The sequence below is a fragment of the Triticum dicoccoides genome, chromosome 1B, assembly GCF_002162155.2.
Source record: "Triticum dicoccoides isolate Atlit2015 ecotype Zavitan chromosome 1B, WEW_v2.0, whole genome shotgun sequence".
Classification (NCBI taxonomy): Eukaryota; Viridiplantae; Streptophyta; class Magnoliopsida; order Poales; family Poaceae; genus Triticum; species Triticum dicoccoides.
Genome location: NC_041381.1, coordinates 34,422,179 through 34,438,413, shown reverse-complemented (window position 1 = coordinate 34,438,413; position 16,235 = coordinate 34,422,179). Strand labels below are relative to the sequence as shown.

At 43.0% G+C, this 16,235-nt stretch overlaps 2 protein-coding genes across 2 annotated transcripts; one reads left to right on the top strand and one right to left on the bottom strand.

Annotated features, from left to right (window-relative positions):
• The first annotated feature begins 10,547 nt into the window (after nucleotides 1-10,547).
• Nucleotides 10,548-13,369, top strand: LOC119317652. The gene is made up of 4 exons (XM_037592134.1): nucleotides 10,548-10,922; nucleotides 11,268-11,651; nucleotides 12,608-12,873; nucleotides 12,961-13,369. The coding sequence occupies exons 2-4, from the start codon at nucleotides 11,310-11,312 to the stop codon at nucleotides 13,127-13,129; spliced, it is 777 nt and encodes a 258-aa protein (XP_037448031.1). The 5' UTR covers nucleotides 10,548-10,922; nucleotides 11,268-11,309; the 3' UTR covers nucleotides 13,130-13,369.
• Nucleotides 13,370-13,816: 447 nt separating this feature from the next.
• LOC119317640 (actin-depolymerizing factor 7) lies at nucleotides 13,817-16,229 on the bottom strand. The gene is made up of 3 exons (XM_037592126.1): nucleotides 16,127-16,229; nucleotides 14,320-14,585; nucleotides 13,817-14,223 (listed from the first exon to the last, which is right to left on the bottom strand). Exons 1-3 carry the CDS (start codon nucleotides 16,127-16,129, stop codon nucleotides 14,073-14,075), a joined length of 420 nt encoding a protein of 139 aa, XP_037448023.1. The 5' UTR covers nucleotides 16,130-16,229; the 3' UTR covers nucleotides 13,817-14,072.
• Nucleotides 16,230-16,235: the final 6 nt, after the last annotated feature.

Here is a 16,235-nt window from a genome sequence, read left to right as displayed (position 1 = left end):
GTACATCTTATAGGTATGTCCCCTATGTCATTCACTAAAAAAGAAAAACCCCAAGCCTAACCCAGCTACAGCCTGCACACAAAATGCCCTCCCCTCACCCACCCATTGCGTCGTCAGACAACAGAACACAATCACCATATCCCCGTCTCGCCTCGGCTGAAATGCTAAATATACATGCTGAAATGTTGTGTTTTACACACTGAAATGCTGAAATTATACACGTTACAATTTGAACTGAAAGGTGACCGAGAAATATTGGGACCGGTGCGGGTTTGGGCTAGCATTACACGCTCCGGAACCCTGCGGGTGCCATGTTGATTTTTGGGCTTGCTAAATTGCTCTTGTTTTTTATTTTAACTTGTTGGCGGTCTACTAGCTAGAGACAGTCTTGGTGGATGTGCTTTTGACCCAGTGGCGTGAGCGTGGTGGCATTTCTTCGTAGATCCGAATTTGAATCTTGTGGGTGGCATTAATCATTTTGATTATTACAAGGATTGACCTGAATTTAGTGTCCCACATCTTCTTTCTTAATTAAAATATCCCGGGGCTCCTCTTCCCTTGATTTCCCCCCTAGAGACAATCTGCTAAATCGGTTAAGCTTTTTGATCATTAGCTATGGGTACCTTTTGCAAAGATTACACTCAAATGCCTCCTGTGATGACACATATGAGGCAACACATGTGCACCACTCCACTTGTCGTCATCAACGAGTTTTGGTGGACAAATCTAGGATGTGTGGGTGTTCTATATATACATATTTTTATATTCAAAATTCAATCTGAAATATCTTTCGATCCAAGCATCCAAACTTGATCGGTTTTTTCATTGTTGCATCCGCCACATCAATAACGTTAAAACTAGATCCAAGTTGATAGGTTTCGATGAACTTTTTTTGATGCAGCTTCTACTCCCCATGATAATGTACTTATACTTCCCACGTAGTGTACTACTAGTACTACTCTTTGTAGTGTATTTGTACTCACCCACGTGTAGTGCACCTATACTCCCTATGTAGCGTACTTATAATCCCCGCGGTTACCTGTGCTCCCACACATCACGAAATTGCACTTCTTGCATAGCGCACATGTGTACTCCCAGTGCAATGTACTCATTCTGGTCAAATGTACTCCTACGCGTAGCGTACATGTAAATCCCCTTTAGCATACATGTACCTCCTCCCGGGTAGTGAGTATGCACTAAGTACTAGTAGACGTACAATGAAGTGGACAGTACACACAAAAACTAAATATATGGTAAAAGAAGACGAGAAAGCAAGTGTTAATAAAAAGACACCAAAGAGAAATGAAGAAACAGGAAAATAAACAGACAAAACCCATCACGGAGCGACACAAATGGTGTACTACAACATGGTGCCGCTTGCATGCCCCCCCGGCCCTCTCCCCACATGCGGAGGGTACCCATATGTGTTAAGTCCTATAAAAACTAGAAGAACATCCGTGCGTTGCAACGGGGCCACATTAACTTTAAGAGTTCAATATCAATTATGTTAATATTACATTTAATATTCTCATACATATCAAATGACATTGGCGACCTTTTTACCATCAAATTCTCACACACACTCTCTCCCTCCCTCCTCCTCACTCTCTCTCCCCCTCTCTCCCTCTCTCTCTCTCTCTCTAACACACACATATCCATCTTATTGGGTACGGGACCATAATCCATCTATTTCACACGCACACGCGCTAGTGCATAACAATATGGATTATAAAACAGGTTCAAGGTAGTAACAAGGATTCTTCTCATGCATTAATAAACAAATGTTCTGCACTGAAGACAAGATAACCAATTCCCAAAGTGCATCAGAGCATCACAGAACATTACTGGCAAGATAAATGCACAACGATACACCCGACTTATTTAATTAATATAATTAAATTATCAGTAAATTAGTCACCAAACTGTTCGGATGAACCGGAACAGAGCCAACATATATCATCCTAGACAAACGCAACATCAACCATTTACCTTGGTACTTTAGGGACCGACAGGAGGATGCATGTAGAAGCGCTTCTTGCCTGCGAATCCACAGCCAGAGAGAGAAATTGGAACCCATCCCCATCACCAACTGATAAAGGAAGCATGTAAGAAAATTGATATCGGGCCAACTTGGATCTTCGGTGATTGTCCGCCGGTATGGAGAATTTAGGAGGGTGGATGCAGGGAGTGGCCTTGTGGATGATGGATGGAGGCGCGGAGGGATGTGGTCACCGGAAGATCGAAAGCGGAGAGGGTCGGGCACGTTAGGTGGAGCCGGTGGTGCGCGACAACCAGAGGCGGCCCAATTGTGGGCGGCGAACCGACGATAGCCTCGGCCCATCTCTCGACGCAGCGAAGATAGAGAGGGCGGCACTGCCGGTGCTCGAGGCCGCCGCTCGGCACCATCTACATCGAGGGGAAAGAGAGGCGAGAAAGCGATAGGGTGATGCGGGGCTAGGGATTGCGGAGGAGGGTGGGGGTGTGCGATTTGAATGGATGGTTCTGCCCACCGTTTTCTTGTACGTGGCGGTGGAGACGACGGCGTCCAGCCATGCAGGCGAGGCATGGGTCGAGCCGGGCACACGGCGAGGCGCAATAGCAGAGGCGGGGGCGATTTTTTGCTACTGAGATGCAGGGTGTGGGATTGATCGTTCATGTTCTCTTTTCCTTTTTAACGGGAGATGGATGCGATTTTTTCACGAGGGGAGAGATGCGACCACGTACAGATTCCATAATAAATTAATTAGGTCCATAACGGGATTTCTTTACAATGCGTTAAGATTTACGTGTTAGTTTTCTTAATAAAGAAATGCACTGATGTAGGGATCGATTGATTCGGATAAGGAAAGATAGATTCGTGATCTTTTGTATGTTAGGAAATTAGTGGTTTGCAAGGAAAGAGTGGAGAGAAAAAGAACCAATGCGACCACGTATAGATTCCATAATAAATTAATTAGGTCCATAACGGGGTTTGTTTGCAATGCGTTAAGATTTACGTGTTAGTTTTCTTAATAAAGAAATGCACTGATGTAGGGCGCGATTGGTTCGGATAAGGAAAGATAGATTCGTGATCTTTTGTATGTTAGGAAATTATTGGTTTGCAAGGAAAGAGTGGAGAGAAAAAGAACCAGTACGAGGGGGTGGTGGGAGGTGGGACGAATAAAAACCGGACGAAATTGGGAGGTGGGAGGGGGCGAGTAAAAACCGACAAAAAAAACCAACGAAATTGGGAGGTGGGAGAGAGGATGAAAAAAACCCAGGGGAGGTGGGAGGAGGACAAAAATAAACCGTACGAGGCTACCAACTGCTCCATTAGAAGTAGAGATTGTTTGTGAAAATAACATGCGACGACGACTTAGCGAGCGGATCCCCTTAAAAAAGACATAGCGAGCAGATTCCCTTAAAACTGGTAGAAATGGATACGATTGATGACATTGATAAATAGTGGTGAATATTGGCATAATTTACTATCATCATGCATGGAAACGAATCATCAAGAAAAAGAATACTTCCTATTACTACACTCATAGGAAGCTTCCTAATCTCTGCTACCAAACAGTTTCTGCCCAAACAAGGTTGGAAAGTTATGCACGTGATTCAAAAGGAAACAAATGTTATGAAGATTAATTAATTTAGATTTGATCTTTAGAGATTGATTGTGATTGATTCTTTTACATAAAGACATTACTAAATAATTTGCATCAGTATGGAAAGTTCTGATCCGTTCAGTTTTTTTCGTTGTGTGAGAGGGTGAAGTGAAAATAAACCGATGAAGTGGGGGAGGCGACGAAAAAAATGTAGGACAGTTAACCTACGAAAAAAACCCGGACGAAAGTGGTGGGACAAAAATTGACCGGCGAAGACTACCAACTGCTCCATTAGGAGTAGAGATTGGTTGGTTCGATTTTTTTTGCGTGGAGGGAACTACCTGGGAGGTGGGAGGGAGTACGAAAATAAACCGTCTCGGCTGAGCGGGAGGTGGGAGCAAGTACCAAAGAAGTACCAAAAAAGACCGGGTGAGGTGGGACGAAAATAAAACCCGGAACGCGACCTACCAACTGAGACATTAAGAATAGAGATGATCGAACCACACCGCTGTAGTGCCATCATGCAATTCCGGCGATGAACCATGCAATCGCATTGTCCTAGATTTTCGAGTAAATAGCATAAAACTACTATTTTACAGGCTAGGGTTCCAACAAACTACCTGTTTTTAATTTTTTTCAGATACCTACCAAGCAAGTGGTCGGTTGTTTCAAAAAACCCAAATCTTCGAGTGATTTAAAGTTGATCGCGATTATGACAGGTCGGGCCCGCACCTAAACGAACTGCATGTTTGACCGTTAGGTTGACCGTTAACTTACAAGTGCGGCCCACATGTCAGTGTCTCTACCTCATATTCAAACAAAAAAAATCTTCAATCCCTCGGTTCTTTTCTAAATTTACAAATATGTCCTCACCTTTTACAAAACAATCCCTATAAACATTGCTAAAAAGCAATCGGGTCCCTGTTGTTTTTCTGAAAAAGCAATCGGGTCCATGTAGTTTTTCTAGAAAAGCGATCGGATCCCTGTACATGGCCGCCGCCGCGCCATGCCGTGCTCCATGCCGCCGCCGCGCACCTGCAGGACGCCCTCTCCTGCTCCTTGGGCGGAGAGACGGCCGCTTCTGCTGCTCCTTGGCAGCCGCCGAGCCGCGACGGCTTCTGCTGCTGCTCCTTGCAGCCGCCAAGCCCCGCCTCGCGAGTGGGTGCGGCGCGTGTCCGCCGTTGCCGGTGCCACAACCAAGTTGGTGCGGCGTGTGGTGGCTTCCGGCGGTGCCCCGGTCGATCTGGCGCATCCGCCCTGGCCGTTGGACCTGGTCGTTTTCGGCGGCGGCTAGCTGGTGGCTTCTGGCGGCGGCGAGCTGTTGGCTTCCGGCGGCGGAGGAGAGAGGGAGGCCGGGGAGGGGTGTTGCCGGCTTGGGAGAGGACAGAGTCGCCGGCTCGGGAGGGGGTGCTTATCCTGCTCGTGCTCGAGAGAGAGAGAGTTTAGGGGAGGGAGAGAAAGAAAAGAGAAGGAAGAGACACTGACATTTGGGCCCCACTTGTAAGATAACGGTCAACCTAACGGTCAAACAGACATATCGTTTAGGTGCGGGCCCGACGTGTCATAATCGCGATCAATTTTAAATCACTCGATATTTTGGGTTTTTTTGAAACAGCAGACCGCCCATTTGATAGTTATCTGAGAAAAATTAAAAACATGTAGTTTTCTGGAACCCTATCCTATAAAGTAGTAGTTTTATGCTATTTACTCTAGATTTTCTGAGAGCGTCGCCACTTTAGGCCCTAAAAGCATAGACCAATTTGAAAAGTCCATAGAGACCAGGTCATTGCACTCGTACCCATATTATGCATCGAATGTTTATGTGAGCCAGCTCACCATAGACCAATCGGTTCAAAATCACAACCAGTCTAAATTGAAAGCATCAGAGACAAGACTCCAAAGTTGTTGTGCTGCACCACCACCAAAAAAACAGATGGTGAGTAGGTTCAGTTTCAGCACAACAAAGACATGAAAAGATCATCCACATTCATGTGATTAGCCAGGAGCACTAGGTTAGGAATTGTGAGTAGCAACACTCTCGACGCTCTCCACTAAATTAAACCACCTAGCCATCTACCCATGATGGGGCATCCCAAATGTGTGACACTAGTTTGGGTCCCTTCTTTCACTATGATGCACAAATTCTAGAGCCTGGGTGGGTGGGTAAACAACAATACCCAAACTATGAGTATACGCGCTGGCGACTCGAACAGGCGACCTCCTGCTTCGACCTAAGTAGCACTAACCACCGCGCCACCAATCTTCAAGCGTCTACTTCCATCTATTTTTCCCTTTTCTTCTTCTTTCTTCTTTTTCTTTTCACTTGTTTCTTTTCACTTTTTCCTTTCTTTCCACTTCTTGGTTCGATGAGCTGTTTCCAAATTCATGATTTTTTCTTCAAAATATATGAACTTTTCTTTTCAATTCGATGACCTTTTTTTAAAATTGATGAACTTTTCTTCAAATTCTGTGAACTTTTTTAAAAATTTGTGAACTTCAAATTCTATGCAGGGTTGAATCGCGAGAGCTATTTCTCGCATTCAGCGAGAGATTGCTGAATGGTTCGCAGTGATCGGCCCAGCCCATTAGCGACTTTGTTTCAAAAAAAGTGAGTAAAAATGGTAGCGCATTGGATTAGAACCTGGAACGTCCAGGCTGGGTCATTGCCCTACCAGCCACTAGGATAATATCCTATTTGTGTTAAAATACTTGGGCGCAACCTATTAGAAGGAAAGAACTGGTTTTTCACTGGTTTCTGTTTTTTTGTATTTTACCTTTTCTCCATTTTCTTATTATTTATTAGGTTTTCTTCACCTTTTTTCTTTCTTTTCTTTTTCTTGTTTATTTTCTTTTTTCTTCTCTATTTTTTTTTCATTTGCTTCTCGGTTTTCAAGCTTTTTTCATTTTCATTTTTTCTTTTCCGGTTTTTTGTTTTCCTTTCATTCCTTTTTATCCTTTCTACATTTGTTTCTTTGGTTTTATTTTTTGTTTGTTTCCTTTTTGGTTTATTTTGTTTGTTTTTTGGTTTTTATTTTTCAACTGCGCCCATGTCTCACACGTGGTTAGGACTATGCGTGTAATATACTTGAGGCGAGCGAAGCCGGTTTTTTCATTGTTTTTTCTCTATTTCCATTTCATTTTTCATTTTTTTCCTTTTTCATTGTTTTCTTTATTACCTTCTTTCTTATTTTGTTCTTCTTTGATTTTTCATTCTTTTCTTTTTTTCTTCTCCGAGTTGTTTCATTTTTTCTGTTGTTTCCCTTTGTTTTTTCATTCTACATTCTTATTTCCATGATCAACACTTGTTCAAAAAAATTTCAAACACTTGCTGAACATTTTTTTCAAACTTGTTCAACATTTTTATATACATGATCAACATTTTTTCAAATACTTGTTCAACATTTTTTTGAAATACTTGTTCAACATATTATATATATTTGTTCAAATTGGTCTTTCACCGTGATGATATAAAAGTGATGATAAAAATTGCAAATATAAAAGATGATAAAAATTGTAAAATTGATGATTTCGCACAACGTTTTTACTTTCACCGTGATTAGATTTCTTTCCTTCAATCAAATTGTTTTCTGTGTATAACTAATTTAGCTCATTTTTGTATTATAACTATGGACTATATCTTTACCCCTAGAGAAATTAGGGTCATCGAATCAATCATGTCCGCCCCTATGAAAACCAAGTTCGTGCACACTAGAGATGTCTTGTTATCAAATGACGAGTTGAAATGCCTTATAAACGATGATATGTTCTTGCACGGTGGTATAAGACTAATTTCACAAACTTTGTACTTAATAATACAAACCATATATAATTTCTAATAACATAAATATATTCTAAATGTGTAATTAATGTGGAATACAGGTGATAAATGCTTACATATATTATATATTGTATGCTTATTCACGAGCATCTACGAGACATGGCAGGTCAAAAGGTACATATTATTAGCATGTTCATATCTAGCCAAATAAAAGAAGACGAAGAAAGACAGACCTATCAAAATATCGGCACATCGTACAACATGTTAATACTTATTTACAACAAGATATGAGTAGTCTCGTCTCATTATCCATGCATATAATGATGTATTATTTCTAGTTAATCCATGTGTATAATGATTTATTATAATTATTTCCAATTGTGTCTATGACGTATATGATATTTACACCAGCTATTCCTTCCGATTAACATTCCTGGTACCATTGGTATCTATCAGTCATCAATGCCAAAAAAAACATGAGATTTAAGTATTGGACTCGATTGGTTGTCGGGTCAAATGGAGCGACCTTGTTACTACGGTAACTATCTGTTATTTGTGGTCCTCTTGACATATGTTTTGTTTGCCTCAATCCCTACTTTTTCATGAAAAATAGTTACTGGGACTTGGGAAGCGTCTGAAATTTGGAGAACAAAATCCGGATTTTAACAGAGATAAGTGGCCCAATGTCAATGTTACAAAATGGACAGTCGTAGAACATTTCCAGGAGGCAATGCAAACGGATGAGTAAGCACTTGTCACAAATAGAAAATTATTGTGTTTGGTACTCGTGCACACAACAGTTTCATGTAACAAAAACTATTGATACAAATATGTACTGCATCTATTAGCCGATGTATGAAGGTGGGCAGAATGAACCATATTGTTTGTTCAAATAGTAGTTTGTTTATTTGATTCCTCTTGGTAATATTTTAAAGCATCATTCTATAAATTGTAACACATAATGTGGATTATTTTATGCTAGCAGATGCATTGTCTAATCAGTTCTCCCGTATTTCTATTGTACATTCTTGTCATGGTTTATTGTTTTCAATAGCTATCACTTGTGGATTTATCTTATGTACGCATTCATTGGTATGTCAAAGACAAACATGCACACCATGTATATATTCTGGACTCTATCCATACATCACAGTCGTCAGAGGTTAAAATTCTAAGGCATTTAGTTAAATTATGAAGACTGCGAGGAAATTCAACGTCGCACTCGAAATAAAGCAACCTGGCTGGAATTACGATATATTTAGATGGCAACGTTTATTTCCGACAAGTATTCCAATGAGCATGGGCATTCAACGATGTTCACATAACTCTAGTAGAATATTCTACTAGTTTGTGTTAAAATACCTGGGCGCAACCTATTAGAAAGAAAAGAACTGGTTTTTCACTGGTTCTATTTTTTTGTATTTTATATTTTCTCCATTTTTTTCTTTTTATTCTGTTTTCTTCACCTTTTTTCTTCCTTTTCTATTTCTTGTTTTTTTTCTTTTTTTTTCATTTGCTTCTCGGTTTTCAATGCTTATTTCATTTTCTTCATTTTCTTCTCCGGTTTTTTGTTTTTCTTTCATTCCTTTTTTATCCTTTCTACATTTGTTTATTTGGTTTTTTTTTCCTTTTTGGTTTATTTTGTTTGTTTTTCGGTTTTCATTTTTCAACCGCGCCCATGTCTCACACGTGGTTAGGACTAGGCGTGTAATATACTTGAGGCGAATGAAGCCAGTTTTTTCATTGTTTTTTTCTCTATTTCCATTTTATTTTATCTTTTCTTTCCTTTTTCATTGTTTTTCTTTATTACTTTCTTTCTTATTTCATTCTTCTCCGATTTTTTCGATTCTCTTCTTTTTCTTATCCGAGTTGTTTCATTTTTTCTTTGTTTCTCTTTGTTTTTTCATTCTATCTTCTTATATACATGATCAATATTTTTTCAAATCTTGTTCAAAAATTTTAAACACTTTCTCAACATTTTTCAAAAATTTATTCAACATTTTTATATACATGATCATCATTTTTTCAAATACTTGTTCAACATTTTTTTGATACATGTTTAACATACTTTATATACATGATCAACATGTACTTGTTCAACATTTTTCTTATACTTGTTCAATATTTCTTCAAATACTTGTTCAACATTTTCAAATACTTATTCAATATTTTCGAAATACTCATTCAACATTTTCAAATACTTGTTCAACATTTGTCTACTTTTCTAACATTTTTCGAATATTTTTATAGAGTGTATTTTGAAAAATGTTTCTTCAAATACCTGTTCAACATTTTCAAATACTTACTCAATATTTTTCAAATACTGATTCAACATTTTCAAATATTTATCCAACATTTATCTACTTTAAAGTATAAACAAAAAACAAAAACAGAAAATATAGAAGAACAAAAAACAGGCTATGACTTCCCGGGCGCGTGGGCCGGCCCACCTTGCTCGCCCCCTTCAGCGAGTCTGGAAGTTAGACTCGCTGAAGGCGAGGAATAGGGGCGCCCGGGTCGAATCCGCCCGCCAAGGCCCCCGGGGTCGGTCAACCGGTCCTGGCGGGCTGCGGTCTCTTGGAGGGCTATAAATGGAGCCCAACCGCCTCCATAACAGGGCCGAATCCGATGCAAACAAGGAGGCCCGATCCCTCGTAGATTCCCCGGGGCGCACGCAGCCGACAAGCATCAGAGACAAGACCCCGAAGTTGCTGTGCTACACCAACACCAAAACACGGATGTCGAGTAGGTACAGTTTCAGCACAGCAAAGACATGAAAAGATCATCCACATTCATGCGCTTAGCCAGGAGCACCAGGTTAGAAACCGTGAGTAGTAACACTCTTGACGCTCTCCACCAAATGAAACCACCTAGTCATCTACCCATGATGGGGCACCCCAAATGCGTGACGCTAGTTTGGTTCCCTTCTTTCACTATGACGCACAAACTAGCTCTTGGAGGCCCAACCGCTTCCACGACAGGGCCGAATCCGATACAAAAGGCCCGATGACCCCTGGCAGATTCCTTCCCCGGGGCGCACGCGGAAGCCGACAAGGCATCCACCACACGTGTCCCCCTCTTATCCACACCGCACTCCCTCACTCTCCTCCGCCACTATTTATAAGCTCCCTGGAGAAGACTTGACTTCCATTCGCGTTCGCGACGAGAGAAGCAGAAAAAAAATCCCCAATCCCTCCCTCCGCCCGCCTGCCCACCCACCACTGCTCCCCCACCTCGTTCTCCCCTCCCAGATCTGCCGGGCACGGCCCTCGCCGGCGGCGTTGGGTCCGCGATGCCTCGGACGGCGCGGGGGGCCTCGCCCCTGCTCCGCGACCACGCCGACGCCCTCAACGTCCCCTCCGCCCTTTGCTGCTCCCACCGCCTCAAGCCCTGGTCTTGGCACCCCAATATCCATTCTTCCTAGCGCGCCGTCCCCTTCCTCCCCTCTCTTCCCTTCCCCTTCCTCTTTACTCTCGTAGCTGGACTTTTCTGGTTCTCGTCAGTCGTCACTGCCGTGCCTCTGGTTGTGGGATTGGATCGCCGGCGCTGGGACCGGGGTATGCCGCTGACCGACCGATCCCCTCTCTTTCAATCTCGCCAAATCTGGCGCAAACCCGCATCCAGTAGTTGTACTATCAATCTTGTTAATTACTAAGTATACTGCTGTTTAACGTTCATTTGGGATCTAGGACCTTTAATCTGAGCAGGGACGAAAAATATAGCTAGTCAGCTACTCCCTCCGTTCGGAATTACTTGTCACAGAAATGGGTGTATCTAGACGTATTTTAGTTTTAGATACATCCATTTTCGAGACAAGTAATTCCGAACGGAGGGAGTAGATGCTAGTTTAATGTAATCTTAATAAGTCAGCTCATGATGGCCTTGTGGTTTGATGGACGCAGGTCTGTAGCTTGTGGTTGCTGTTCTAGGAAGCTGGTTTCTTGATGGATGGTCAATCCTGTGATCTTGGGAGTGTGCCAGCAGTGGCACCTGATGGTACGGGTACCTCTTCCGTTGTCGCCGGCCGCGCCGACATTTCTCCAGGGAAACAGTCTGCCCTGGATGGAGCTTCGCGGCAGGGGGAGGATGCCGATTGTTCATCGGAGGCTGGAATGTGTGCGGGTTTCTCCAAGTCGGCCAGCTCAGGGATGAAGAAAGATCTCCAGAAGTGCGCAACGTTTCCGTCATCTGCCGTCGAGGCAGAACAGGACAACTCATGTTGTGCCGCCGATGACGATGCGCTGCCGAAGGATGCGCACACTTACCAGCGCTCTGTTTCCTTGCCTGTGAGTACTCATGTTAAAATGTGTTATTGTTTATCAGGAAATTGGCAAGTATTATTGTGCTTTGGATCCATTTCTTACTATGTATTACTAGGAATCTGTTGCGTTGTCGTTAGGACCATGATGTTTAAATCTAACAGCAAACTACTCCCTCTGTTCCTAAATATTTGTCTTTTAGAGATTTCAAATGGACTACCACATACGGATGTATATAGACATATTTTAGAGTGTAGATTCACTCATTTTGATCCGTATGTAGTCACTTGTTGAAATCTCTAGAAAGACAAATATTTAGGAACGGAGGGAGTAGTTCTCAACCAGCTGTCAGTACATAGTGGTTTCAACTTTCAAGCTAGTGTAGTTATATGCTGAACTACTGACACAACTAGCAGTATCCAGTTTTCAGACCTGTCATCACATTCTTTGGAGGCTCATACTTGCAAGTGGGCCAATGAGGTTCATAAGAATGTTGATCAATTCATTGCTATTTTGGTGTGACTGTTTGAGCATTATAAACCATGTGTTGATATTTAGTGTGGAAAACTGGAAATGTATATATAGCATGTTTCTTACTATGTACAATTTCATAAACTGCATGTGATGCAATAGGTTGGTCTGTTCTTTCCGTTACAAAGCAAGTATGACACCGCAAGACACCATTACAGTGTTGACCTGCATAAGTCGCTGTGTCCGTTTCTGCAGTTGTAGTATTGCTAAGCAACTGGGGTATGCTTTACAGTTGTTGGTTATAGTCATTGATTTGGAAGTGTATACAACCAGAATTGCTTGTCGTTCATGTGAACCAACTCACTAATTATCAACCCCATGTTGACAAATTACATGTGCTCCATGGAACATTATTTTGTCGGCAAGTCAGCAATAGTCAGCAATAATTTTGTGGCTATTAATATTGTGTAATAAGGAAACTAACGAATATCTTCCTTCTCTTCTCTCCTCAGTCAACTGTGAAGCTCATCCCTGCTATCAAAGGAAGCCGCCAAAAGAATGGGATTCCTTTACCAGCAGAGGATCGCCACATCAAATGGGCGGCCGACGTGTATGACCCCCCTGTTTCATCCGTTTCTCATTCTGTGAACAACGGTTACCAGCGGCGGCCCAAGCCCCGTAAGAAGGACAAGAGCAAACAGAAAGAGAAGCGGAAGGCCAGGAACAAGAAAAAAACCAATAATGCTGCCCAGAATCCGGCTGTGCTCCAGACTCCCGGGTAAGATTGCTAGAACTTTTCCTGCTGTTAACTTCCCGCGCCACCTGTAGATGAAGTTTGTTGATCTGTGCACCTTGTGCTTGCCAGACTGGAAGACCTTGGCACCTCCATTGGTAGTGAGGCCCCAGCTGATCCTGGCAAGCTTGAGACCGAGATGTTGGACTATGGCATTAGCAGCCAAGAGGCCAAATGCGGAAGCAGCTTCCTGCTCGAGACGGCTGCTAAGATGCATTTCTCCACCGCTGAGGCCTCCTGAAACGCCCGCGGGAGACTCCAGACTCTGCAGTAGCATCTCTGTTATGTAAATAGGATGGCTGTACATAAATAAATCTTGTGTGTTGTTATCACCATGTATCTCCCGTTGCACGTGATGTGCTAGAGAACTTCTGCCCTAGCGTTATTTCGTAGCAATCGCCATGAATTTTGGACTGGTTTTTGTATGTAACTATGTATGTTCTGCTGGACAAAACTATCATCAATCTTTTACTACACCACAGGTGCTGCATTGTCTAAGATTCGCTGGTCGTGGCCAGTTCTCCATAGTAGTTTTGTTTAAACTGATCTACTGGAGGCAGTGTTCAAAATCAGTATTTATCAGAACTCCATTACCCCACCTGCCCAATCCATCTTCAGATGGATGTCCAAGTAAAAACATTCAAAATCATTGCATCCTGATGCATATCCACATACAAATGTTGCAAATCATCCCCATGAAACTTAGCATCTGATGTTTAACCTAGGTTACTGTCATTTACCAGTTTGAAATTCACCCCTGTCAGTGAGATACTTCTTTTACAAAAAGCAGAGGATGAGGCATGCTAATACAAATTTCTGAATTGGTTTTATCATCAAAATGTGTTGCATAATAAGCCTCAGTGGACATCATGGCATCATTTGTTTCAAGAACCAGTGATCCTAGTATGAAAGCTCACAAGATAGAATCTACCAAAATTGTTACCATCAAGATGCAACTGATCTTTAGCAGGCAAGAAGGGGATATCAGGATCCACGAATCAACAACCAGAAAGGATACATTTGTCGTCGCGCCAGTCATAGCTTACATCTTCCTTAGGTGGTACATACTGGCAACTCAAATCACAATTGCCTCATGGTAAACAGCTCATGACCAGCCTCGGCGAGCACGCTAAATCCTCATCAGAGGCTCATACTTAAGGTAAGCAGCAGCACAGCCATGGTGCTCAGTTGGCACGGCCTTGGATGACATCGAAGCCGACCTCGGTCGGGTCTGTCGCCTGCAGCTCCACCTGGATGCCGTCGAGCTCCCTCTTGAACCTCTCCTTGGAGCTTGCGTAGATCATCTTGCTCCTCACGCGTGCGGTGTCAGGAGACCTGCATAGACATTCAGAGCGAATCGGTTGTTATTACACAGTTGCGTGTTGTGAAGAGCGAGCGGTGAATCGAAGAACAGATGGAGGCATCGCTAACCATGCGACGAAGAATATCTTGCTCTTTTGGCAGTTCTCCTCGGTGACAAAGTCATAGTCGAATATCGCGTATCTGCATTCATTGGTGGGGAGGCTGGCAGCAAAGTCCTCATAGTTCAGGGCAGGCTCACCGACTTTCTCCACAACAACCATCTTCTTCTTGTCGTCTATCTTGTAGATGATGAAGCGGTGGGTTCGCTTCGCCTTCAGCTCCAGGAACTTGAGCTTGCATTCGTCGTCCACAGCCATGCCCGATGCCGCGTTCGCCTACAGTACAAGCGCAGGACAGTTAGTCATGATATTAAGGACTACACTCTTTCTGCACTTGTAAATAAAACAGTAGTGCATCTGAATAAATGTTTGATGCAGACAGCTGATTAACAGGTGGTGGTGCTGCAACATGGCAACTACAATTAGCTGCACCTTTCTAAAGAGTGAGATTAGGTGTAGTTGGTTGCCAGTAGCAATCGTCTGAACCGAACCAATTCATCGCAAACGCCTGTCAGGACCGAACCAATTCATCGCAAACGCCTGTCAGGACCGAACCAATTCATCGCAAACGCCTGTCAGGACAGTGGCTTTCGAACAAACGGGATTCCATGAAATGGGACTGTTCGGTGGATCTGAACCTCAGCTGGCCGAACGTCAACATAACACAAGCTAATAAAGAGATTTGCAGGTCCACATCCAACAATGACATGCTTACTGCTAATAATAAGTGTAAAACAATCATGACCAAGCGGCATAGATCACGGTGATGCTCAATGCAATTAGATTTCTCGTCTTGCATCTTCGTCTGAAATAATCTCGTTTCATTCTTCTTCTTTCCAAAAAGGAAGGCCGGCATTCCTTTTTGGGAAGTAACAACGAGCAGTAATGTGCTCCATGGAGTTGTCGACAGGCTATTCTAAGAGATCCCAGTTGCAAACTTTCCATATCTCATCATTGGACATAACAAACTACAGATGGAACCATTAAACTACAGGACTCCTCCAATCCAATAATAAAAGCTAAAGTTTGGCCATCTCATACATACATACATACCGGAGATTTTCCTAATCGTGACGACGTCATGGGTCACCGACAACTGAACAACATCTCCAAAAATTAAAGCACCACCATTAACAACTGAGGTGTGAAAATAACTAACGAGGCCATGGTGTCGCCATCCATCCAAAGCTTTGGTAGATTCACAGCACAGCTAACAATAATAATAGTACTTTAAAACCATATATATACTCCCTCCGTCCGGAAATACTTGTCGAAGAAAATACTTGTCGAAGAAATGCATAAAAATGTATGTATCTAAAACTAAAATACATCTAGATACATCCATTCCTCCGACGAGTATTTCCGGACGGAGGGAGTATATAGGAGTATTAGTTCTTGGCCTTGAGGCCAAAACTGAAGGACTGCTACTCCGCCTGTTCATAACCAGGACCCCAAATCGACACTGAATCACGCGCATTATGAAGGGATCTTGCATGTTTAGGGCGAAAAATCCGAGAATCGCCAGCACATAACTAGTAAGGCACCACCACTTCTTGTCCTGGACGACTGGAACGGCGAGGACTGAGGACAGACCGTCGGAAACTACTACCAACTCAAGCTTCAGGGAATTCGTTCGGAATAAAGAGAGGGTTCACCGGCAACGGATTTCACAGCTAAGTTCTTGCGCATTTTCTACAGGGGGGAAAGACAAACTACGGTCTACGGCGCACCGTGGACAGGCGGATGGGTAGTGTGCGCGACGGCACGGCAGAAGCAGGATTAACCAAGAACGGAGAAGGGATGGGCGCATATGTTACCATGTCGGAGGCCTCGGAGACGACCGCGCGAGGAAGAAGGAGGCGGATTCGATGCCCTCTCTTGTAGAGTTCCTCCTCGCTTCCTGCTCTCTTTTGCGGCGGCTGCTGG